Source organism: Girardinichthys multiradiatus, chromosome 8 (genome assembly GCF_021462225.1).
Source record: "Girardinichthys multiradiatus isolate DD_20200921_A chromosome 8, DD_fGirMul_XY1, whole genome shotgun sequence".
Taxonomy (NCBI): Eukaryota; Metazoa; Chordata; class Actinopteri; order Cyprinodontiformes; family Goodeidae; genus Girardinichthys; species Girardinichthys multiradiatus.
The window spans coordinates 5,735,712-5,763,034 of record NC_061801.1 but is presented as its reverse complement, the minus strand read 5'-3'; the positions used below and the strand labels follow the sequence as shown (position 1 = coordinate 5,763,034).

General features: G+C 41.9%; 1 protein-coding gene across 1 annotated transcript; it reads right to left on the bottom strand.

The window, feature by feature from the left end:
* Positions 1–219: 219 nt before the first annotated feature.
* Positions 220–5,057, bottom strand: cetn3 (centrin 3). Its single transcript, XM_047371719.1, has 5 exons — positions 4,900–5,057; positions 2,439–2,574; positions 1,132–1,246; positions 849–1,040; positions 220–705 (listed from the first exon to the last, which is right to left on the bottom strand). The coding sequence occupies exons 1-5, from the start codon at positions 4,914–4,916 to the stop codon at positions 662–664; spliced, it is 504 nt and encodes a 167-aa protein (XP_047227675.1). The 5' UTR covers positions 4,917–5,057; the 3' UTR covers positions 220–661.
* Between the last annotated feature and the right edge of the window lie 22,266 nt (positions 5,058–27,323).

Below are 27,323 nucleotides of genomic sequence, written 5' to 3'. Positions count from 1 at the left end.
TTAAAAAAAAATATATGATGATAACTAGACAAATCCAAAACATTCAGCCCAGTGGAAAAAATGGGGAAGGTTATGGTGGGACTTTTCCATCATTAATCAATCATTTTCCTGCTCACTAGCAGGATTTCTGGTTTTAAATCTGAAGCAGAGCACATTTGCAACACAAGCAGAATTTTATGAAGAGTGAGGTCACTAACCTGTAACCTAAAGAAAATGTGATCAGCTGGCAAAACAATTTATTGTGTAAAAAAATAAATAGCACATCCAAACACTGACATGTTACTAACAAGTACAACCAATAACTGTATGATATACAACTGTTTTAGAAAATAGACTTTTAAACATGTTGCTTCACTTTTTCCAAGTCAGAGGAAACGACAAACCTGGAGTTTTGAATAGTTCCTACTTTACATCGTTTATATTGAACCAAGTGTGACTTTGGAATAACTGAATAATAAAGATGCCCTGGTGTGCCCCAGGGTGATGCGACTGATCTTGAGCCTCCCACTCAGTCCAATGTTGCCATGCAAGAAATGAAAACAAAAAAAGCCTCCAGGTCAATGAAATGAATCCAGTCCACCTCAGAGCTATGACGAAAAGCTGCACGTCCTTCAGCTTCTCACAATCTGAATGAAGTATCCAACAAAAGAGTTGGGAATCGTCAGGAGTCTCCGGTCATGATGGAGAGGAACTCCTCCTGGTTGACTGAAAAAGGAACAAAAATAAAGTCAGGCAATAAATATCTTCCTCGTTGGTAAATAACAATGTCGTATTTTTGATTAACAGGTCTGAAAAGTGTGGACACCCTCGCAGAAAGCAGAGTAAGCAGGCTCTATAATCTCACGTACTCTCTCCATCTCCATCTGTGTCAAACTCGTCAATCATGCTGCGCAGCTCCTCGTCACTGATGTCTTCACCGAGTTCTCGCGCGACTCTTCTCAGGTTCCTCAGGCTGATTTTCCCCGACTCGTCGTCGTCAAAGAGCTTAAAAGCCTTCATGATCTCCTCCTTCGGGTCCCGCTCCAGGATGCGATCCGTCACTGTGGACGGTCATAGAGCATGCTTATATAAGTTACTGACGCCACCCCGAGTCGGTGTCATCGCTCCTGTCAGCGCCGACGTCCACCTTACCCACTTCATTGAAGTCCTCAAATGTAATTTTGCCATTGCCCTCCCTGTCGTAGTCCTTCAGAATCTTCAGAACGTCCACTTTTTTCACTTCGAACCCGAGGGCGCGCATTGCCACCTCGTGGGAAATGTAAATTTAATGAAGATTGGAAACCATATCTTTCACAATCGATCAGGTAAAATGTTCTCAACCAATCATGTGAGTCTGACATGACCAGCATAAATGTGTTTCTAGTTTCTAAGCAGCATCAGTAAAAGCAAATTATGGTCTGATTAATAATGTATTAAATATGTAATAATGACCACAACAGAATTTTTACACAAGTTATTACAAACAATGAAGCTGTAAATGTATAAAAACAGGACAAACCTGACTGAATACTGCGATGATATCAATCATCCCACATTTACTCCAAGACTCTCTTTCGTTACTATGATCATAAGGTCCCCACAACTCTTGTGGAGCTTTAGCAGGACATAAACAACGGGAAGAGTCCATCCAACTGGTAAAAACCTGTTACTGGCAAGCAGTTTGAACGCATGTCTACTGAAATATAAGAGCGGACCACTCTTGCGATATTGCACATATCGATTGTGATGATGATTGGAATTCAGCATATTGTGCAGCTGCATTTCAGACCAATATATAAATTAATCTTACTCTAAAAATGAATAATACAATGTGGAAAACTGTTCCACCTGACTCCCTCCTTGGACTGGATGGTGAGGGTCCATTCTACATGTAGTGTTCTGAACTGTGTAGCTTGTCATAAGTCCCAGATAATTGTTTTTCATTAGCGTCATTCAAGGCAATCTGGTGAGATCACAGGCTGTCAAAATGCAATCAGTGCTTTACATGCAAGAACAATTGTTGTGCCTCTGTTTTCTCTGCTCCCACTGACTCTGCATCTCCTGCAGTCTTTGCTTTGTTTCGTGTCACCAGATCATACTTGCTCTTCCCTCACAGCTCATAGCTGTTCCAGGTTTGTGACTACCTTCTGAGGCGGGTCACTGCGGTGCGAAAAGAACGAATGTGGATCAAGGAGTGAAAGGGGCTAAGGAAATAAGTGACCTGCTCTAAGGTGAATTGCAGATATGGTTATGTTTAGAGTAGGATGTTTACATGATGTCATACATCTAAAAAGAATAAAAGCAAATATTTCCACTACTTAAATAACTGCACTGAATTACTGAGCAAATACGGTGGCCGCATCCATATCTTTCTCTCGATTAATTAAATCCTAATTATTAACAGTAAACTACTGCTCCTAATCCGTATGTCTTCCTTAAACACATTTTTCCCCACTCACCTTCAGCTCATGGTAGTCTATCTCTTTATCTTTGTCAGTGTCAAATAAATCAAATGCCTCTTTAATTTCATGTTTCTGATCTTCTGTGAGCTCTCTCCTCTTCTTGCGCCTGGTTTTGTCCACTGCAAGCTCAGTTCTGTTGAGAAACACACACACACACACACACACACACACACACACACACACACACACAATACATTAAAAATCACTCATGCTACACATCACAGACAGATGTTAGTGGAACTAAACCCAATGTAAAAGCATAGCCCAGACACATTTTGAGAAATGCCACCAAAGTGAGCGAAGGAAAGAGCCACTAAGGGGCACGGCCAGGTTTGGGGATGAGTGGAGGTGGGGTCAGGAGGAAAGCGGCAGCTAGCTTAATTTGACATGTTGAAACATGGAAAGTACAGAACGATGCTGGTAGTTTCGCCACGGATAGATCTTTTGTGGAGGAGGATTGTTCACCCCTCTTGTCACCGGAGGTTAAGAGAGGCTTCATGGAACCCAGCGGGTCTGAGGCTTATCAGTTTGAGCTGCTGGCTAAAGGCGCTGACTCAGCGATGCCTGAACCCAGCACCCAGAACCAGAACAGAATGGGGGCGTCTGTCTAAGTGAGAAGGATTAATAACTGAACCGGGCTGTGATGTACACATGTACCAAGTTGTACTGTTTGAACCAATAAGAAAATTCAACAGCAGAAGCCACGCTCAGCACAAAGAGGGCAGCACTAGGATGGTTTTAGAACAAATATTGCAGAATTAAACAAGTTTAAATGAAATTAAAAAGAAACCAGATTGCACCATTAAGGCCAAATTTGTATAGTTTATCTGCAAAAAAAAGTTGATTTGTGGTTTAGTTTCTCTTAAAAGTGTATCAGAACTTGATTAGAACTTAAGGTTCTGCACTGTGCTGTCTGCATAGACGAGCTAGGAAAGCACAGAATCACTTACAAAATAAATCGTAGCTTTTTTTCAAACTGCTATTTGTATCACTTTGTTTCTGCCATTTTAATCACAGCTGGTTGGTTGTGTTTTTGTTGTTTGGGGGACCTGTAATGACATGCCTGTGTCTGGTTTTAACCTCAGATGCAAACTGGAGGGAAACAGGAAGCATCCTGTGCTCAATGCTCTGCTTTCACCTGCTTCATACCTGGTTTTGACAGCATTCTGCATTCCTGGGACTTGTTACAAATCTATGACCTTTGCAGGTGAAAACAAAGCAATGAGGACAGGATGTGTCCCGTTTCCCTCCAGTTTGCTACAGAGGAAACACCGGATACAACAAAAATTCTGCCTCAACTTAAAGTCTAAATGTGACAAAAGAATAACTAAAAAATATTTACATTAACCAAAAAATAATTTCAGTGTTTATCTTTCGAAACCCCTAATGGTGGTAATCCCTTACTTAGGAGTGCCACGCGCTCTCTGGGTCATCCAACATATCAGCCCTGTCCTGCAGTGCACACTGCAGGCTGCTACCTCGCTCCTGCTGCCAGTTTGGGACATCTACAGCCATGTTTACCATTCTTTCGGGGTACACCATTTATTCAGTATCCCAATTTTGTTGTCAGGGAGTGTTTTTGGCACCCCAAAATAAGGGATTACCACATTTAGGCTTTAAGTCAGGGTGGAACTTTTGATGGGCATTTGTTGTGCCAGGGGACCTGTAAAGGGATGCCTGTGTGTGGTGTTCCCTCAGATGCAAACTGGAGGGAAACATAATGAATCGTGTCCTCATTGCTCTGCTCTTACCTGCTACAGGTTACAGATTAGTGACAGTAGTCCGTATTCCTGGGACCCATTACATTAGCTGTCCAAGAAATTTCCATGATCACAACAAATTAGGACGAATTAAGACATTATTTCCTCACATAGTAAAATCAGGTTTCCTTTTCTTACCACACTTTTTCCTTCCACTCAATTCAATTCAATTCAGTCCAAAGATACTTTATTGATCCCCGAGGGGAAAAACCAGAACCTTACTCTGGGCGTCTAATCTGAGTTTTAAAAATGATTTCTGTTCCAGCTGAACTGTGAGATTGTAAATAAATCCTTTTGTTTTAGTTCTAACTGATCTCTCCTGAATGCTGTAAAAACATCTCTGCTTGCAGTCACCATGTTGGTGTGGTTTAAAATTAACCTCTAAACATTCTCAAAGCCCGCCATTGTGAATGCGCTTTAGATTTCACTTCTCTAAAACGGTCTAAATCTAGATGAATCCATATATAGTAATAACTGATTCATATAATACTGACGTTATGCAGTGTTTGCTAAATAAACTCTTTCAGCCCAAGCTGCAGCGGTAGCTCCAGCGGGGAAAAAAAAAAACCCTCGGCCGTGAGTGATGATGGAAGTCAAACATGCTAACTGCTAACCCTTGGCTGGACCAGTCAAGTTTATCGGCTTCAAAGTGACTTTAGTCTGGCAGAAAGCTCAGGTGATGGCGGCAAGCTGCTTACCTTAAAGACAGACTCATTCCGGTTCAAATCTTTAAGGTCTAAAATCAGAAAGTTACAGTATACACAGAGTTAGCACCGCTATAATCAACACAACAATAAATCTTTTATCCGCTCTCACATCCACGAATCGTATTGGTCGCTGGTTGCTAGGCAGCAGTTAGGCGCTTACTGATTGCTTTGTTCTTCTTCTTCTTGACCATGTTGCTTTCTTTAAGTTGCATTAACCCCCTCTTCTGGTTTACCCGTTCACTACAGTTTTTTTTTTCACAATTTCCTGCTTTAATTCGGGCATTCCTTCTGAACAAAAAACAAAACAAAAATATGTATTTTCCATTCGTTTTGCTGTGCTTATATGATCTAAATATCTTTCAAGCTTAATTCCTTAGCTCTCTGAAGATCATTGAATAATCTCTTCTTTTTTTCTGCATGTTGTGGAACCTTATTTATTCTCTCTGGTTTAAATGATGGCCAGCTGTATGTTTATCCACTACAAAAAGTGTGTGCATGTATATAGAGTATATATGTACTCATAAGAATTGCCTCTGATTGCCATTTAAGTCCATGTTAATCTCTAGTCAAAAAACATTCCTCATAGCCAGAAGATACCTGGCTACTGTGTAAGTTACAATGTCCACTTTGCACCACTTCAATTTTCTGAAATAACCCTGCCCAGGTCAGTTTGATATTGTTTTATATATCCCCGCCTACATTGTGTGATGTCTGTCTTGGTTAATTATTTCTCTGTTAATTGTTTGATTGGAACCAACACTGATAATCAAATGCACTTAACTGACTGAAATCTTCTAGAAAAGCAGAATTTTCTGGTCTGCAGCATACAGGTGTGTATTAACACGATGCCAGGAAGGAAAGTTATATGACTTAAGGAAGAAAATGTTGCTGCTCATCAATCTGGACATGGTTGTACAACCCCAATTGCAATGAAGTTTGGAGGTTGTGTAAAGCGTAAGTAAAAACAGAGTACAAGGATTTGTAAATTCTGTTGAACATATATGCAATTGAATACACTACAAGGACAAGATATTTATTGCTCAAACTGCTAAACTTTATTTTTATTTTTTGAAAATATTCACTCACTTTGAATTTTGATGCTTGCAATCCGTTCCAATAAAGCATGTTTACAACTGTGTTTTATCACCTTTCCCGAGGATTGTTGAATTGTTGAAGCTTTGTAGGTGGAATTTTCTCCCACTCTTGCTTGATTTACACACGTAGGCAAAATTTTTGGTACCCCTTGGTTAATGAAAGAAAAGCCCACAATGGTCACAAAAATAACTTGAATCTGACAAAGGTAATAATGAATAAAAATTCTATGAAAATGAACAAATGAAAGTCAGACATTGCTTTTCAAACATGCTTCAACAGAATTATTTAAAAAAATAAACTCATGAAACAGGCCTGGACAAAAATGATGGTACCCCTGAAAATAATGTGACCAAAGGGACATGTTAAATCAAGGTGTGTCCATTAATTAGCATCACAGGTGTCTACATTCTTGTAATCAGTCAGTGGGTCTATACTGGTCCTTCTCAAAATATTAGCATATTGTGATAAAGTTCATTATTTTCCATAATGTCATGATGAAAATTTAACATTCATATATTTTAGATTCATTGCACACTAACTGAAATATTTCAGGTCTTTTATTGTCTTAATATGGATGATTGTGGCATACAGCTCATGAAAACCCAAAATTCCTATCTCACAAAATTAGCATATCATTAAAAAGGTCTCTAAACGAGCTATGAACCTAATCATCTGAATCAACGAGTTAACTCTAAACACCTGCAAAAGATTCTTCGGGCCTTTAAAACTCCCAGCCTGGTTCATCACTCAAAACCCCAATCATGGGTAAGACTGCCGACCTGACTGCTGTCCAGAAGGCCACTATTGACACCCTCAAGCAAGAGGGTAAGACACAGAAAGACATTTCTGTACGAATAGGCTGTTCCCAGAGTGCTGTATCAAGGCACCTCAGTGGGAAGTCTGTGGGAAGGAAAAAGTGTGGCAGAAAACGCTGCACAACGAGAAGAGGTGACCGGACCCTGAGGAAGATTGTGGAGAAGGGCCGATTCCAGACCTTGGGGGACCTGCGGAAGCAGTGGACTGAGTATGGAGTAGAAACATCCAGAGCCACCGTGCACAGGCGTGTGCAGGAAATGGGCTACAGGTGCCGCATTCCCCAGACCTGGGCTACAGAGAAGCAGCACTGGACTGTTGCTCAGTGGTCCAAAGTACTTTTTTCGGATGAAAGCAAATTCTGCATGTCATTCGGAAATCAAGGTGCCAGAGTCTGGAGGAAGACTGGGGAGAAGGAAATGCCAAAATGCCAGAAGTCCAGTGTCAAGTACCCACAGTCAGTGATGGTCTGGGGTGCCGTGTCAGCTGCTGGTGTTGGTCCACTGTGTTTTATCAAGGGCAGGGTCAATGCAGCTAGCTATCAGGAGATTTTGGAGCACTTCATGCTTCCATCTGCTGAAAAGCTTTATGGAGATGAAGATTTCATTTTTCAGCACGACCTGGCACCTGCTCACAGTGCCAAAACCACTGGTAAATGGTTTACTGACCATGGTATCACTGTGCTCAATTGGCCTGCCAACTCTCCTGACCTGAACCCCATAGAGAATCTGTGGGATATTGTGAAGAGAACGTTGAGAGACTCAAGACCCAACACTCTGGATGAGCTAAAGGCCGCTATCGAAGCATCCTGGGCCTCCATAAGACCTCAGCAGTGCCACAGGCTGATTGCCTCCATGCCACGCCGCATTGAAGCAGTAATTTCTGCAAAAGGATTCCCGACCAAGTATTGAGTGCATAACTGTACATGATTATTTGAAGGTTGACGTTTTTTGTATTAAAAACACTTTTCTTTTATTGGTCGGATGAAATATGCTAATTTTGTGAGATAGGAATTTTGGGTTTTCATGAGCTGTATGCCACAATCATCCGTATTAAGACAATAAAAGACCTGAAATATTTCAGTTAGTGTGCAATGAATCTAAAATATATGAATGTTAAATTTTCATCATTACATTATGGAAAATAATGAACTTTATCACAATATGCTAATATTTTGAGAAGGACCTGTATATAGGGCTACAGGTAGTCACTGTGCTGTTTGGTGACATGGTGTGTACCACACTCAACATGGACCAGAGGAAGCAAAGGAAAGAGTCGTCTCAGGAGATTAGAAAGACAATTATAGACAAGCATGTTAAAGGTAAAGGTTATAAGACCATCTCCAAGCAGCTTCATGTTCCTGTGACTACAGTTGCACATATTATTCAGAAAGTTAAGATCCATGGGACCGTAGCCAACCTCCCTGGACGTGGCCGCAGGAGGAAAATTGATGACAAAACAAAGAGACGGATAATACGAACGGTAACAAAAGAGCCCAGAAACATTTCTAAAGAGATTAAAGGTGAACTTCAAACTCAAGGAACATCAGTGTCAGATCGCACCATCCGACGTTGTTTGAGGCATAGTGGACTTAATGGGAGACGACCAAGGAGACCATTGTTGAAAACAAATAATAAAAAAGCCAAACTGGAATTTACCAAACTACATGTTGACACGCCACAAAGCTTCTGGGAGAATGTCCTATGGACAGATGAGACAAAAATTTTACTTTTTGGCAAGACACATAAGCTCTATGTTCGCAGATGGAAAAATGAAGCATATGAAGAAAAGAACACTGTCCCTACTGTGAAACATGGAGGAGTCTCTGTTATGTTCTGGGGCTGCTTTGCTGCATCTGGCACAGGGTGTCTGGAATCTGTGCAGGGTATAATGAAATCTCAAGACTATCAAGGGATTCTAGAGAGAAATGTGCTGCCCAGACAACTGGAGCAATTTGCTCATGAGGAGTGGGAAAGAATACCTGCTGAGAGGTGCAGAAGTCTCATTGACAGTTATAGGAATCATTTGATTACAGTGATTGCCTCAAAAGGTTGTGCAACAAAATCTTAAGTGAAGGGTGACCATTGTGGGTTTTTCTTTCATTAACCGAGGGGTACCAACAATTTTGCCTACGTCTGTATAACTTCAGCTGCTCAACAGTCCGGGGTCTGAGTTGTTGTATTTATGCTTTTCATAACGCACCACACATTTTCAATGGGAATGTTGTGACTATGAATCTGAAAATATTATTTAATATTTCATATTAATAATTTAATATTCTATCAAATAATATTTCGGTCTGTTAATGGTTGTCCTGTGAATACCAGCCCAGTAAGGCAGTGGTAATAGGACAAAATCAAAAGGGTTAGCCAAGCTCTGACATTATTGAACAGCAAATCTCTGCACATATATGGAATGAATTCACACAATTTCTTAAAATAAAAGAATTTATTAACAAAAATAAGTCAACTCAAAGTCAAACATATTTCAATCAAGAAACTCTTTACTATGCTAAAACAATCCAACTAAACTACCAAGCAGAATGAAAGAATAAGGAAGACTAATGGGCTATGTACAATATAAACAAGTTGATTAAAGATGATTGAAAACCATGATCGAAAGAGTGATGCAACATTACAATGCAATGTTCATGTTTGAGAACCAAGGATTATCTTGAAAAATCTGGAAATTAAGTTAAGTTAGTCTTGGAACTAACTTAGGCAATAATCAGCATAACTTTAGACAACCATTCACAATGCAAGATCAGATAAAATATTATTTTAATAAAATAATGTTTTAAATAATGATCTGCTGAATAAAACCAACCTTCTGGATGACTAATTCTCAACGGTGTCTCATTAGCTGCCTTTATTTATTAAAATAATATTTAAAGAAATATTATTAAGGAAATGGTAAAATATTCAAGGAAATATTTTGGAAAAGAGCCAAATCTTTCTGGAGAAATGGGGTTTAATGGGATTTCATTAGCTGTTAGCAGTTAAAGCTAACAAAAGAAGCTGATAGCTTAGCACCAGAATCAAACACACACCTTCAAAATACCGTTAATAAAAGGGTTAAAATGCATAAGCGTGGACGGTGCGTTATGATCAATCTTCTGTGTTTAAAATCACCCTTTAAATAAAGTTTGTCTTAACTTTAAAAACACACAAACACAGAACACAAAACTGGGCACGTGTGCTGCAGATAGCCTGCTAGTACTAAAATAGCTGAGTTCAAAACAATCAAAACCAAACTTCATAAAATGAAAATCGTGCAGATCATAAATCTTTCTCTATTACTCTGCCCAAACCCTAACTTTGTATGAACCATGCTGAGGAGTTTGAACGAAGGTTAGCTTCAGCCATTGTTGTTTATCCTTACGTTGGGTGTGAGTGATTTTATGTGTATGCATGAGGGTGGGAGTGGGGGATTGTGACTGTGTGCCTGTTTTATTTTTTTTATTTTTTTTGTACTCTGCCGGACAGGACACGGTAAAAAAAACCCAAAGAGGACAAATTGTTGGTGCACGTCTTGCTGGTGCATCTGTGACCAAGACAGCAAGTCTTTGTGATGTATCAAGAGCCACGGTACCCAGGGTAATGTCAGCATACCACCAAGAAGGATGAACCACATCCAACAGGATTAACTGTGGACGCAAGAGGAAGCTGTCTGAAAGGGATGTTCGGGTGCTAATCCAGATTGTATCTAAAAAACATAAAACCAAGGCTGCCCAAATCACGGCAGAATTAAATGTGCACCCCAACTCTCCAGTTTCCACCAGAACTGTCCGTCGGGAGCTCCACAGGGTCAATATACACGGCCGGGCTGCTATAGCCAAACCTTTAGTCACTCATGCCAATGCCAAACGTCAGTTTCAATGGTGCAAGGAGCGCAGATCTTGGGCTGTGGATAATGTGAAACATGTATTGTTCTCTGATGAGTCCGCCTTTACTGTTTTCCCCACATCCGAGAGAGTTACGGTGTGGAGAAGCCCCAAAGAAGCATACCACCCAGACTGTTGCATGCCCAGAGTGAAGCATGGGAGCGGATTAGTGATGGTTTGGGCTGCCATATCATGGCAATCCCTTGGCCCAATACTTGTGCTAGATGGGCGCGTCACTGTCAAGGACTACCGAACCATTCTTGAGGACCATGTGCATCCAATGGTTCAAACATTGTATCCTGAAGGCGGTGCCGTGTATCAGGATGACAATGCACCAATACACACAGCAAGACTGGTGAAAGATTGGTTTGATGAACATGAAAGTGAAGTTGAACATCTCCCATGGCCTGCACAGTCACCAGATCTAAATATTATTGAGCCACTTTGGGTGTTTTGGAGGAGCTAGTCAGGAAACATTTTCCTCCACCAGTATCACGTAGTGACCTGGCCACTATCCTGCAAGAAGAATGGCTTAAAATCCCTCTGACCACTGTGCAGGACTTGTATATGTCATTCCCAAGACGAATTGACGCTGTATTGGCCGCAAAAGGAGGCCCTACACCATACTAATAAATAATTGTGGTCTAAAACCAGGTGTTTCAGTTTCAATGTCCAACCCCTGTATTTAGACGCTTCAGTCTTCGATGCAGCTGTCGAGGGTTCAATTCCCATCTCAGACAACCTTTGCTGCATGTCTTTCCCCTCTCTCCACCCCTTTCCTCTCCGCTTACTGTCGTAAAAATTGAGAAAAAATAAAGACCCCTAGTGCTGCAAAAAACATTTACATTTTGATTTACTATGACTTATGTTATTTTATTTTTGACCCTGAGCTCCATAAAAAGATGGATTAAATGCCACCTCTGTAGGGTGTAGGGATGCATTTTCCTATTGGTGATTCTGTGTTTTTTCATCACCACGTCCAGAATTTGGACTTGATTTTAGAGAGGGCTCACAAAGGCAGCAACCCTGGGCTCAAAACATTTTTATTTTTTTTTAAATAAATGGATGTTTTTCAAATAGTGTTTTTCAGTCTTTTTTCTTTATATGAAAAAAGGCATATTAATAAGCCCAACATGATGCCATGTTTATACAGAAGCTTTTAAAAAGGACAAATAAAAAAATTGTTTCAGGGTTTCTTTTTCATGTGAACAAGTAATAAAAATTTACAGTAGATGTGTCCCAAACTATATTACAGTTTGCATGCTTAGATGAAGCCTGTGTGGGTGGGCCACTAAAACCAGCTGGAGCCCAGGAGCCCAAATCCTCCTAAATCCGGCTCTGCTTACAATTCAAACTAAACATTTGTTTTTTATGCTAGTAAAGTCAAAATACTTCTATAGGCAACATTGATGTCTGACTCCCTTTTTCTTGTTTGAAGTAACATATGGAGTTATCTATTCATTTCTCTGAGATAATGCTTGATCAAAAGCAAAGAAAGTTGCTGCTTATTAAAACAAAACTCTGGAGGCTCAGGTTGGGCCTGTGTTTGAACTCTTCTTAGCCCTCCTATTGATCTGGCGTCTGCCTCTCAAACAGAGCTTTTCTTTCATGCCTCCTCTCTTGGCCAAGTCGATCTACCAGTGGGGGCTGCTGATGGGGGGATTGGAGGACATATTTACCTTTTTTCTAGCATCCGAAAGCTGCACAGAGGCTGCTTTCTTGGAAAGCCACATGAGAGTGTGCCCCCTGTGCACATGTGGTGGAAAACAGAGTGGTCTATATTCACCTTGTGTTCTGTATATGCATACAAGTCTGTACGGGTGGTTGTAACAGAGGTGAACTGAGGGAGATGGAGGGGGCAGGGTGCAGATAGGAGAAGACTTTGCAACCAAAAACACCAAGTGTTTCACTTCTGAAAGAAGATTGATTCAGTCATTTCACAAGCTGGTCTACACTTTGTGTACTTTACTGAACAACTCCAGTCTTTATTTAATGGACTGAGTTAAGTTGACCAGAATTGACACTATCAGCAAATTACGGTTTTTACACTTCTAGGCCACATTCTATTAAATCACAACACTTTAACTGTAGATAAAAAGAAGTCAACAAGAGCAAGTAACCACTGAATTAAAAGTAAATCTATTAGTAATAATAATATCTGTTCACTAATGGATGAACCACAAATAAACACAAAAACAAAGATAAAAGATACTATAGTAATTCCACTCTATATCTATAGATTAAAGGTAAATTTTAATTAGGGTCTGTCACAATATCATTATCTAAACTTATTAAAATTGTATATGTCATGGTTCTGGGGTAGTTGGGTGCTGTTTATTATCTGCTTTGTATTCAACTCTGTAATGTTTACTTGGCAGCATGGGCATGGCCACTGCTGGAATCTGCACCTACACCTGTTGCACATCAGGCAACCAGTATGAAGGACCTAGGAGGAACGCTCACTCGCTGCCACTTGGTCCACAAGATTTGATAAATCTACACTCTTTTCCCATGTTTTAGTTCTCTTTGAGTACCTTACTCTTTGTCCTAGGATTTCTTTCTACAGATGATACACTTGACCCTGTCTTTGAGTGTTTAACCCTGTTTCTTTCCTAGATGTAGCTACTAACAGAGCTTTTACTGTGACTACCTGTATGTGCTCTCTTTCATCCAATTGGCTTAAAAACTGGCTCAAAGCCCATTTGCCTTTCACTCCTAGATGAAGAAAAGAAGTAGTAGCTACTACTACTAAATAAGCAAAAATAGAAAAAACATTTTGAGCGGGCAAAAATAATTTCACAGTACAGATGCATTTGTTATTTCAAGGCTGGACTATTGTAATTCTTTACTATCAGGATGTCCACAAAATGCAGTTAAAAGCCTTCAGCTGATTCAAAATGCTGCAGCAAGAGTTCTGATGAAAATTAAAAAGAGAGATCATATTTCTCTTATTTTAGCGTCCCTTCATTGGCTCCCTGTTAAATCCAGAATAGAATTTAAAATTCTCCTCCTCACATATAAAGCCCTTAATGATTTAGCTCCATCATACATCAGAGAGCTGATTGTTCCATATGTTCCTAACAGAGCACTTTGTTCTCAGACTGCAGGTTTACTGGTGGTTCCTAGAGTCTCTAGAAGTAGAATGGGAGGCAGATCCTTTAGTTATCAGGCTCCTCTCTTGTGGAACCAGCTCCCAGCTTTAGTCCGTGAGGCAGACACCCTGTCTACTTTTAAGGCTAGGCTTAAAACTTTCCTTTTTGATAAAGCTTAGAGTTAGAGTGGCTTGGTTTATCAGGGAGGGAGCCTTCCTCCCTCCCTGTTGGTTGGAGTAAGGGGGAGTCAGGTTTAGCCTAAACTGGCTCAGTTATGGTTGAGGTGCAAACACACCCTCCATTTCTGCTACCTGTATGACCCTTCTCCTTTCCAATTCGTTATAATTACTCTGACAGAGAGAGGTATCCCAATCCTTGTGGTTTTTAGTATAACAATGACCATCAGTGGGACCCTTTGTGGGGTGCCTTGAGACAACATTGTTGTAAATAAGCGCTGTTTTACTAAATAATCTGAACTGAAACTATCTGTGTAGTTATGCTGCTATAGGCTTAGGATGCTGGAGGACATAACGACCACTTTCACCCTCTTCGCTACATTCTAATACTACTCTCCAATACGTGTGACACCTTTCTGGAGAGGGGCATCATCCAAGCTTCTGCTGGCAACAACTTAATGCTCACCCTCTACTGATGATCCACATGGCCCTGTCTTTTAGTGTTTAACCCTTTCTCTCTCCTAGACATGGCGATTGACTGAGCTTAACTGTAACAAACTCTATCTGCTCTCTTTCAGACTCTAACCTTGAAAACTGACTCAGAGATTATCTGTTCTTTCTTTCTAGGTGAAACGACTAAAGGAGCTACATCCATTAACATTTACTTTTCCTTCCCATAGAAAGTACTTCTGGATCAGGGCTTCTTTGTTCTCTTTGTGTCTCTGCTCTGTTTTCTCAAACACCCAGTCAGTTGTGGCAGATGGCCGTTCACACTAAGCCTGGTTCTGCTGGAGGTTTCTTCCTGTTAAAAGGGAGTTTTTCCTCTCCACTGTCGCTACATGCATGCTCAGTATGAGGGATTGCTGCAAAGTAAACACCAGTGACTGTCCACTGTCTCTACATGCTCATCCAGGAGGAGTGAATGCTGCAAGTCACTGACTGGATGCAATCTGCTGGGTTTCCTTAGACAGAAAAACATTTTATCCAATTTGAATAAATAACTAACTCTGACTGCACTGTTCAATGGTTAGGATTAATTGGAATGTATGTACCTGACTGTTGTGAAGTGCCTTGAGACAACATGTGTTGTGAATTGGCGCTATATAAATAAAACTGAATTGAATAAATAAAACCAAATCTAACAAATTAGAATAGTTTAATATTGTTTTGTATCTCATTTCAGAAAGTGAAACTCAGATTATAGCTTAAAGATAACTGAAATTCAACCTCTCAAAAAATTATCAAAAAGATTATCGCATAACACCAGTTAAAAAACTGACAAATTTTCATGTTTAATGTTATTTAATGGCCATAGTGTGGATTACACATCCAGGTAGATTTGATAGCTGTGCAGAAGACAGCCATTGACACCCTCCACAAGGAGGGTACGTCACAAAACTCTTCAACCAGAGACAACATAAGAAGCATCTAACCTGGGCTAAGAAGAGAAAGAACTACACTGTCGCTCTGTGGTCCAAAGTTCTCTTTTCAGATTAAAGTAAAGTTTGCATTTTATTTAGAAGTCAAGGGTCTGGCAGAAGAGTTGAGAAACACAGAATCTATGATAGTTGAAGTCCAGTGTGAGGTTTAACAGCAGATGACACTGGGTTTTCTGAAGTCCATAGTCAACACAGCCATCTACCAGGAAATTTTAGAGCAACATTCTGCTGACAAGCTTTATAGAGATGCTAATTTAATTTTTCAGCAGAACCTGGCACCTATCCACACTGCCAAAGGTACCAAAAGCTGGTTAAAAGACCATGGTGTTCCTGTGCTTGATTGGCCAGCAAACTCGCTTGACCTGAACCCCATGGGTATTGCCAGGAGGAAGATGAGAGGCAGGTTGATCACATTCATGCCACTCTGAATTGATGCAGTAATTCATGCAAAAGGATGCCCAACTAAGTACTGAGTGCATAGAAATGAACATATATTTCAGAAGTCTGACATTTCTGTTTAAAATATCCTACTTTGTTGATCTTATGAAATAAGCAAATTTTCTGAGACACTGATTTTTGGGTTTTCATTAGCTGTAAGCCATAATCATCAAAATTACAAGAAATAAGGATCTGAAATACTTAACTTTATGTGAAATTAATCCATGTGGGTTTTCCTTTCTAATATGAGTGACAAAAATTTTTAGACTTTTTTATGATATTATATTTTTTAGATGTACCTGTACTTTAAAAGCTTAGAGGACTGGCATAATAATTACACATATTCCTCTAGATAATAAAATGAATTATTATTTATAATTCTTAATGTATTTAATGACATGACAGTGGACCAGAGTCCACAGCAGAGCCAGTAAGTCAAATTGAATAGTAGACAAAGGAGGAAAAAAGATATACATAAAAACTCGATAATACTTCATGTTAACTGAGCTCTTTCACATCATGAATTGTGAATGGCTACTAAGAGTAATTAAGGTGGGCTAGGTGGGGCTGCAACCTGTTGACGTTGCAGTGTTTGTGTTCGCTCATGTCTTTTAACCAGACTCCGCTGGACCCCACTTTGAACCAGCACAAAGACCCCCTGTCTGACATCCCCCTGCCCATGTATGTGAGTGCTCTGACAGCTTCAATGGCCTGCAGCATATTTTACAGCTGGCAGAAAGTTGTGCAAACAGGCAAGAGCTTTGAGTTAACCTACATTAAATGGACCAAAAATTTTACGTTTTTTTCTTCTTTTGCTAGACTGTATGAATTCACAGATGGTGTGTTCAGTATTCATAGTTAATTTTGTACAGTGTTATAAAACTGAAAAGTTAGTATAGTATACTATCACAGAACTTCATACTCTATCACAGTCTTTCTTTCTTTAAATATCAAACACAAACTGGTGAACATATACAAACTTCTCAATGGGTTGCACCAATCAACCCAGTTGTTGGTGAGAAATCAAAACTGTCTCTTGGCTTGCTCTTATTTGGTCAGTAAACTTTTCGACTGTTGATTTCAGACCCTGGAAAGATTTCTATAGTTCTACCAACACCTGGACGTGCTTCTACTTTTTTTCTGCTCTACAGGAATTAGGGCCAATAATACTTTATAAAACTGCATTGAATGGTCTTTCTTCCTGGCTTATTTAAAAAAAAGCATTAGCTATTTATATGGTTGTAAAAACACACTAAACATACATTGTATAACTACTTGTTTCCATAACACTTGCGGATGCTGAACATGTGCAAATGAAAACATTGTACATACCGTTGTTCTTGCACTGAGTTGCTGTCTTCTTTTTCATATTAACTGTAGTTTATGGACACTCTCTATTGCATTAAAAGGAACATTGCACACAGTTCAAGCTCCGCTGTCTCGCTTTTCCCCTGGTTGTGTAACCCCAGCTGTTGAACACCAAAGTTCGGAGGCACGAGAACGAGACTTCCTTCAGTGTGCCTACCTACAGCTGGTTCAGAGGTACAGCAGAAAGGATAAACCTTATTCCCTTCTCCGTATTGGTCCTTACTTAATGCAGATAGGGTTGTGCATGCCCAGAACATGTCCAGATCTCAGCTTAAAAGTGTATTCTAAAGAAAAACCTGAGTATTGTTAGAGGGCCTGAAAGGTCCATTGATTGGCTCATTTTTGTTGGTTGAACAAGTTGAATGCTTTCTCAGCACCAGTTCAATTTCATAAAATATTCGAAAAATACATACTGTTGTGCCTCAGCCATGGGATGAAACATGGACTGAACTGTACACAAACAAAGAGACTGGTAATTACATTCATTAACCTACTTTTAGTCCAGCCCAGGAAGGAGGAGTCACAGCTGGAATCCCTGTGATGTCATCAAATCCCTGAACAGGCTTTCCAGCCACACCACTTCCTCTATCCTGCTGCCTAGCAGCTAATGGAAAGACAGCATGCATCAGCTGAAAGTCTTTGAAACTAACTGGTGGTTACAAGACTATACTATTTCGAACAATCCTTGGATCCAAAGTTGACTATGATCTGGTGCTTGAGTACCCGCTGACCAAGGACAACAAAAGTTAAGTAATGATCTGCTGTTCGAGCATCCAGCATGCTATAATGGCAATTAAAACAATCTTGTCTTAATGTCACGGTGTGTGTTTTTGGTTTGGTGTTTGTTTACGTTTAGTCAGGTGTTTTCTGTTTGTAGTGTGACTTATTTCTTCAGTCCTTGTTTTATTCTCAGATCTGTGTTCTGGTTTCCTTGGGTTTGTTTACAGTTTGTCTTGTCTGGCTCCTCATGTTCTCGTCCCTCCCTAATAAGGTTCACCTGCCCCTCTGTCTTCTCGCACGCCTGATCCACACCTGTGTCTGTTTTCCCAGATTACCTACCCTATTGTTTCATGTCCACCTTCGTCTGAATTTAAGTCCGTCTTTGTCCTTTGTTCCACGCGGTGTCGTTAGCCTTATTTAGCCTGTCTTGCTTAGCTTCGTTGAAGTTTGTACTGCGATCCAGAAACCAGGACTTTTTCATGAACTTTGTCACCTGGATCTCCTGTTAAGCCTGCACCGGCACTTGTAAGTTGGCTCACCTCATTAAAGAGTGATCATTTCACCAGCTGTCTCTGCTCTTCCTGTACCTCTGGTCCACCACCAAATTGAATTATGACAGTACGACACAAGGACCAGGCAGATGATGTGGAGCAGATCACCTTGTGGGAGTATCGAGCTGCAGAGAAGTCCTCATGTCAGGAAGGACTAGCTGCGGAGCAGTGCTCACATTCTGGGGCACCAGATTGGCAGCGCCCCTCCCTGGGAACGGTCTGTTACGTTACGCGTCAGCTTCTGCCTCCTCCGTCTGCCGCAGGCTGCGTCGGAGACGTAGAGCGCCAGTCCCAGACTCCGTGGCGGGTCGAAGTAATGCCCCAGCTCCTTCTTCCACTGGGGGTCCTCACGACGCCGCAACACCGGGTTCTGGAGCTCGATCGCCTCCACTGTCTGGCTTTGCTCCGGAAGAGCGTTCTAAGGAGCCATCCACGTCCGCGGCGGCTCCAGCCAAGCCATCCACGTCCGCAGCGGCTCCAGCCGAGCTATCCACATCTCCAGCAGCCAGCAGGTCTGCCTCAGCCTCATCTCCCCGCCGCAGACAGCGGCATAGGCGAGAGGCTCCAGTTCCCGTTTCTCTGGCGAGTTGACGTGACGCTTCAGCCCTGTTGGGGTCAACGTGACGTCGCCACACCGTCTCCGCTGTCTGGTCCGGCTCCGGAGGAGCTCGAGCCTGAGTCATCCTCACCAGCCGCAGCAGAGTTTCCGACTGGGTTTTCCTCCTGCCCAGGTCGTCGCCGGAGGGCAGTCGCCACTGCGGAGGTTTGGATGGGCGCCTACTACTCCTCCAAGGAGGGTGCGTCCGCCATGGCTTCCTCGCGGCTGTCTTCCGCGGAGTTGGTGGGCGGTCACCCAGCACCCTCTGGAGGTCACCAGTCCTCAGTGCAACCTCCAACCTCGGCGTGGGTCCAGTCTGGACCGGAGACACCACGGGCGGAGCTCATGCGGCTATGCTGTATGGACTTTGCTCTCTACCTGAGGCTCTTCCTGGAGGATCTGGACTTTGTGCACCTCATTCTGGAGGCGGAGGTCCTCGGGAGGGGGTGGCTCGACGCTCACACACCAGTCTCTGCTGGAGGTCCATTCGCTCCCCTTTTAGGGTCTGCCACTGGGTCTCCAGAGCCACAGCTGGCCGCTGCCAGACTGCCAGAGCAACAGCCGGCCGCCGCCGGACCGCCAGGTCATGTTTCGGAGGAGCCCGTAGGCAGGCTTCCTCCACTGCCACGCCATGTTCCGGAGGAGCTTGTTGGCAGGCTGCCTCCACTGCCATGCCATGTTCCGGAGGAGCCCATAGGTGAAATGCCTCCACTGCCACACAATGTTCCGGAGGAGCCCGTGGGCGGGCTGCCTCCACTGCCACGCCTTGTTCCGGAGGAGCCCCTGGGCGGGCTGCCTCCACTGCCACGCTATGTTTCGGAAGATCCCGTGGGCAGGCTGCCTCCACGTCCCGGTCCTGAGCACCTCCTAGGTTTCCTCTGGGGGGTGTTCATGGAACTCAAGCCTGACTCTAGACCAGCCTGGCACCATGCCGGACTCCAGACCGGCTGGCACCACGCCTGACTCCAGGGCGCATACTGACTCCGAGCCTGACTCCAGGGCGCCTACTGACTCCGAGCCTGACTCCAGGGCACGTACTGACTCCGAGCCTGACTCCAGGGCGCGTACTGACTCCGAGCCTGACTCCAGGGCGCCTACTGACTCCGAGCCTGACTCCAGGGCGCCTACTGACTCCGAGCCTGACTCCAGGGCGCCTACTGACTCCGAGCCTGACTCCAGGGCGCCTACTGACTCCGAGCCTGACTCCAGGGCGCCTACTGACTCCGAGCCTGACTCCAGGGCGCCTACTGACTCCGAGCCTGACTCCAGGGCGCCTACTGACTCCGAGCCTGACTCCAGGGCGCCTACTGACTCCGAGCCTGACTCCAGGGCGCCTACTGACTCCGAGCCTGACTCCAGGGCACCTACTGACTCCGAGCCTGACTCCAAGCCCCTGTGCAGTCAATCACCTGACTGCCTGGGGCTCTGAGGATCCGTGAAACGGCACAGCAGACCACCAGACCACCGACGTAGTCGACGCGGGCCGCCCAGACTCCTGCCTTGGGGGCCCAAGTCTCCAGGGGCCCAATCCAAGTCTCTCTGGTTCCTGCCTGAGTCCAAGCCGGACACCAGGCCCAAGTCTGGTGTTTTCTGTTTGTAGTGTGACTTATTTCTTCAGTCCTTGTTTTTGGTACCTTATTTGTTAGTTGTTCTAGGTTCTGTTCTATTAGTTTTATTCTCAGATCTGTGTTCTGGTTTTCTTGGGTTTGTTTACAGTTTGTCTTGTCTGGCTCCTCATGTTCTCGTCCCTTCCTAATAAGGTTCACTGGCCCCTCTGTCTTCCCGCACGCCTGATCCACACCTGTGTCTGTTTTCCCAGATTACCTACCCTATTGTTTCATGTCCACCTTCGTCTGTATTTAAGTTCGTCTTTGTCCTTTGTTCCACGCGGTGTCATTAGTCTTATTTAGCCTGTCTTGCTTAGCTTCGTTGAAGTTTGTACTGCGACCCAGAAACCAGGACGTTTTCATCAACTTTGTTACCTGGATCTCCTGTTAAGCCTGCACCGGCACTTGTAAATTGGCTCACCTCATTAAAGAGTGATCATCTCACCAGCTGTCTCTGCACCTTTTGTCCACCACTAAATTGAATTATGACACTTAAACCTTTCTTTCTGAGCTTCTGTAGAAAAGAAATCTAAACTAGAGACTTCCCCAGTTGAGATGGTGTCTCCAATCATGTCAACTGAAGCGGTTTTCCCCACAGCCTGAAACCGCAGCTCTGCATGCCTGATGCGTGCCTGATGCGATCTAGCAGGAGCTATCCTTCAGCTGCTACTGAAAGCAACCGCCACAGTTCTTTCTTCACCTTCAGCCCCATAACTCATCGCCCCTTGGACCTCCTGTTCATGTATGAGGTAATGTTTTGTGCAGAGAAAAGTAGTTTAGGATGAAACAATCTAAATATTGTTTATTTGATGTGTTTTCTTTGTTTGTGGTGGTAAAACAACTACACACATGGACAAAATTGTTGGTACCCCTCGGTTAATGAAAGAAAAATCCACAGTGGTCACAGAAATAACTTGAATCTGACAACGGTAATAATGAATGCTTCAACAGAATTATTTAAAAAAAATAAACTCATGAAACAGGCCAGGACAAAAATGATGGTACCCCTGAAAATAATGTGCATCACAGGTGTCTACATTCTTGTAATCAGTCAGTGGTCCTATATATAGGGCTACAGGTAGTCACTGTGCTGTTTGGTGACATGGTGTGTACCACACTCAACATGGACCAGAGGAACCGAAGGAAAGAGTCGTCTCAGGAGATTAGAAAGAAAATTATAGACAAGCATGTTAAAGGTAAAGGTTATAAGACCATCTCCAAGCAACTTCATGTTCCTGTAAATACAGTTGCACATATTCAGAAATTTAAGATCCAGGGGACCGTAGCCAACCTCCCAGGACGTGGCCATAGGAGGAAAATGTATGACAAAAAAGAGAGACGGATAATACGAATGGTAACAAAAGAGCCCAGAAAAACTTCTAAAGAGATTAAAGGTGAACGTCAATCTCAAGGAGCATCAGTGTCAGATCGCACCATCCGACGTTGTTTGAGGTAAAGTGGACTTAATGGGAGACGACCAAGGAGAACACCATTGTTGAAAACAAATAATAATAAAGCCAAACTGGAATTTACCAATCTACATGTTGATGAGCCACCAACCTTCTGGGAGAATGTCCTATGGACAGATGAGACAAAAATTTAACTTTTTGGCAAGGCACATTAGCTCTATGTTCGCAGACAGAAAAATGAAGCACATGTAGAAAAGAACACTGTCCTTACTGTGAAACATGGAGGAGGCTCTGTTATGTTCTGGGGCTGCTTTGCTGCATCTGGCACAGGGTGTCTTGAATCTGTGCAGGGTATAATGAAATATCAAGACTATCAAGGGATTCTAGAGAGAAATGTGCTGCCCAGAGTCAGAAAGCTTGGTCTCAGTCGCAGGTCATGGATCTTGCAACAGAATAATGACCCAAAACACACAGCTTAAAACACCCAAAAATGGTTAAGAGGAAAATATTGGACTATTCCGAAGTGGCCTTCTATGAGCCCTGACCCAAATCCTGTTGAGCATCTTTGGAAGGAGTTGAAACATGTCATCTGGAAAAGGCCCCCTTCAAACCTGAGACAACTGGAGCAGTTTGCTCATGAGGAGTGGGCCAAAATACCTGCTGAGAGGTGCAGAAGTCTTATTGACAGTTATGGGAATCATTTGATTGCAGTGATTGCCTCAAAAGGCTGTGCAACAAAATATTAAGTTAAGGGTACCATCATTTTTGTCCAAGCCTGTTTCATGAGTTTATTTTTTATTTAATTCTGTTGAAGCATGTTTTAAAAGCAATGTCTGACTTTCATTTGTTCATTTTCATAGAATGTTTATTCATTATTACTCTTGTCAGATTCAAGTTATTTCTGTGACCATTGTGGGTTTTTCTTTCATTAACCGAGGGGTACCAACAATTTTGTCCACGTGTGTAGCTGGTGAAGCTAATGCAAACCAGCCTCAAAGCCTATTTGTTCTGTGTTGGGTTTTAAAGTTGATACAAACTTTATTTTCAATGATGGTTTAAATACTGGTGGTCCAGTAATGTGAGTTTGCTCCATTTTATCTGTTATTCCTTAATCTCCTCAAACTAACCTGCTAAAAATGAGTTTAAATATTTAAAACGTGCCACATGTTGTCTCTGCTAGTGGCTAACAAGCTTATAGCCCTGCTTATACCACATGGTAGACAGTTCATTTAATTCGCTCCGTAATCGTTAGATAATGCATTGTCAGCGCTCCTATATACTTTAATATTTCTATTATTGGTATTCAAAGTATATGGTAAAACTTATAGGCTTAGCAAATCAGCTACTTTTTGTGTTAGCAGCCGGTGACCCGGATGTTATAACCCCACATTTCTCATTCATTTATTAACTTCCATTTTGGCAAATCATTCTTTTGTACTATTTTATTAAAAGAATGTTTTACTTACCTTCTGATTTTGCATTGTGATTAGTTGTTTGAAGACATACCAACTGTTATCCTTAATTAGTTTTAAAACAAATTTTACCTGTCATTGTAATATTGAACTGTCATATTGTTGCATCAATTCTATTGGTTCTCTTGTTCCTTATTTGTACATAGTTCATTAGTTTTCGTTATTTCTTAATTTTGCTTGATAGTTTTAGTGAATTGTTCTAGCCTAGTAAAGAGTTTTAAACCGAAATATGTCTAACTCAGAGTTAAATTGTTTCTGTTATTAAATTCTTATACTTTAAGGGGATGTTGTGAATTTATTTCATATGTATGCCGAGTTTGCTGTTCAAAAATACCAGTGCTCGACTCATTCTTTCATCTATTGTTCTAATACCATTGCCATATTGGGCTGGTATTCACAGGACAACATTTGACAGACCAAAGGTTATTTGATTAAATATTAAATAAACAAAAATTCTCCATCCATCCATCCATCCATCCATCCATCCATCCATCCATCCATCCATCCATCCATCCATCCATCCATCCATCCATTGGGTTGTGGAGGCAACAGGTCCAGGAGGGAACCCCAGACATTCCTCCCGCTAAGCGACATCCTCCAGCTAATTCTGTAGTATCCCATGGCATTCCTAGGTCAGACGGGATGTATAGTGCTTCCAGGGACTTCTTGGTCTTCCCCGGAGTCTCCTACCAGTGGGACGCACCCATAAAACCTCCAAAGGGAGGCACATAGGGGGCATCCTAATCAGATGCCAGAACCACCTCAACAGACTCCTTTCGATGCAGAGATGCAGCAACTCTACTCAAGCTCCTCCTAGATAACGGAGTTCCTCACCCTATATCTCAGGCTGAGCCAAGCCACCCTCTGAAGGAAGCTAATTTTGGCCGCTTGTATCTGGGTTCTTTTTCTTTTGGTCATGAGGTATGGATCATCATAGGTGAGGGTCAAATGTAAACGGACCGGTAAATTGAAAGCTTTGCTTTTTGGCTTAGCTCTTTATTCACAACAACAGACCAGAGCAGCACCTGCATTATTGTAGATGAAGCCCCAATCCGACTGTCCATTTCCTGTTCCATCTTACCATCACCCATGAAGAAGACACCAAGACACTTAAGCTTCTGTGCATGAGGCAGAGACAGATCCCCTTCCCAGAGAGGGGGCAGTCCACCTTTTTCTGGTTAAAAACCATAGCCTCAGACTTAGAGGAGATGACTCTCATCCTGACCGCTTCACACTCAGCAGTGAACCACTCCAATGCATGCTGGAGGTCATGGCCTAAAGAAGCCAACCGAACCACATCATCCGCAAAAACAAAAGATGAGATCCTGAGGTTCCTTAACCAGACACCCTTCTCTCCACGACTGGCAAAGGTGCTGCTGGGACTGGCAGTACTTTTGCTCCTTGACACCTATTCGAAACGTTTAAGTTTCTTGCAACTCAAACAGCTTACATACCCATAGCTGTTCTGCATGCGGACCATATTATTTCCAAATTGTACCATTCTCTACAAGTGTTAAACTGTTTTTGACTGAAAATGTATTTCTCACTCCACAGAGGAAATTTTATTCTAACATTGAGTTTAAATTATCTTTGTGTGCTTCATTGTGCACTTGTGCAAAAGCTATTTGCAGCTGCTTGAGCCTCTTAGATCTCTTTTTCATTTGAAGCATGTCCTTTAAAAACATTCATCTTCCTTTCAACTCCCCTATAATCCTTACATCCTAAACGCACAACAAAACACAGGTATGGCATTCTCCACTGCTGGGATTGCTGGTGAATATCACACTCCAGTCACATCAGGTGACATGGACACTTTCATGTAGTATCGGCTATTACCCTGTCACTGTCATCAGCTGCTTTGGGGGAATTCCTGAACGTGTCTATTGTGATATATTACCCACATCATGTGGATTATTTGTAAGGAGACACTGAGGAACTGTTACTCATCAGCCTAATGACAGGGCTCAAACATAAACCACAGACAAGTTCAATCTGGAACTCATTTAGATCAGTCCAAAACTGATGGAGTTGTACACTGAAAGGAATTGGGGTAAAGCACAGAGCCGTCTAATGGCCTTGGCCAGATAGGGAGCCAACTGCTGGCTGGGGCACTGAAAAATAACCTAAAATAAATTCATTAAATTAAAAAACGTATAAATAATAAACTAAATAAATAATAACAACTGGTGGCCATTCTTCGTGCTCTTTATTAAAAAACAAAATGAATAAACAGAAAATAAAAACAACTTTATTCTTTATTAAACGATAGACCTGTCAATGAAATATGCTACAAAAGAACCCCCCTACAAATGTATAACAATCAGCTGATACAAAGGAAGTGGATAAAGAAATGTTTAAATGCACTCCGTTTTAGTTTTTTTTTTTTCAGTTTCCTAATTATATTTTTGAGCATCTGAGAGTAAATGCTAACGTGTTCCTTCAGTTATAGTTTAACTATATAATGTTAAAGACAGGTCCTGTTGTCCCTACCAGCTGAAGTTAGTATAGGATATGCAGTATCTGAAATGGCTATATAAAGAGCTGTTTCACCTATTTAACTACAGAAATGGAAGCCTCGAATCAGATACCAGCTTCAGTGTTGTGTTTTCCATCTGGTCCTACTGTTGTTACGTCCCTGTCTGGTGATTTTGAACCATGCATTAGCTTTTAAAAATTAACAGGCTTTCAACCTCTTCTCTGAGTCTCTGTTTGGTGAGGGAAACTCATTGTGTTTGTGGAAAGTTATAAGATTGTGGACCTACATGACTGGGTCAAACAAAAGAACATGCCTCCTGCTGACAAGGTCTGTGCTAGCATTTCTATCACAAGATGCTGTTGATGGCGACAAAAATGGCAGTCATAAACCAGGTGTAACTGTTACAGTCTAATGACTGAAATTAGCTTCTGCTTTAAAGCATCCTATCAATACTAAAGAAGTTTTTTTTTTTCTAGTTGATGTTTGGATTTATGAAACCTTTATTACAGTTGGGAATACACAAAAAAGGCATTTCCAATTCTTTCTCATAGGGGCCAACCTAGAATTAGACAACCATGGCAAGCATATTAGCAAACCTGGACTTCATTATTTTACATTGATTACAGATGTGGCTGAAAGATGCTGCAGTTATTGGCAATGGGTGTATCTGCATAGAATCTGCATGTTCTCACCATGCAAGCCTGGGTTCTCTCTGGGTAGGCATACTCAGGTTTCCTTCCACAGTCCAAAAATGTATATGTTATGTTAATTTACCTCTCTAAATTGCTCTTAGGAATGATACATGGAGGTTTGTCCTACGGTTTTCTGTGTTGGCTTTTTATGGACTGGCAACATGTCCAGGGTGTACCTTGCCTCTCAACCAACGACAACTGAAGATAGGCACCAAATCCATTGTATAGATAATGGATAGTTGAATCATTAAATATTCATTTAAACTGTTTCGGATTTGAGAAGATAGAGATTTTCAGTTTTCCAAAACTATTGTTAAAATCTTCTCTAGTTTTCTTCTTGTGTACCCAGTTTTGCGTGTTGTCTCATGATCTCGATACAACTTTACACTTCAACCAATGGAAGATATTGATGGATTACAATTACAAAAGATTATGACTGATAAATGCTGGAATGTTTTGCTGTATCTTTTCTTCTCATTATGCTGAAGTATTTGAGAGCATCTGAAACATAACTCTCTGCCTGATTGTGCTGTTATGGTCTGCACTTGGATAACACTTTATCAAGTCTGAGGACCCCAAAGTGCTT

Bases quoted from the DNA above. Each gene is read 5' to 3' on its own strand.
- cetn3 (XM_047371719.1), bottom strand. The intron at 1,041-1,131 runs GTAAGGTGGACG...GACCGTCCACAG, and splicing joins TGAGGACTTCAATGAAGTGG to TGACGGATCGCATCCTGGAG. The intron at 706-848 runs GTACGTGAGATT...TTCCTTTTTCAG, and splicing joins CACAGATGGAGATGGAGAGA to TCAACCAGGAGGAGTTCCTC.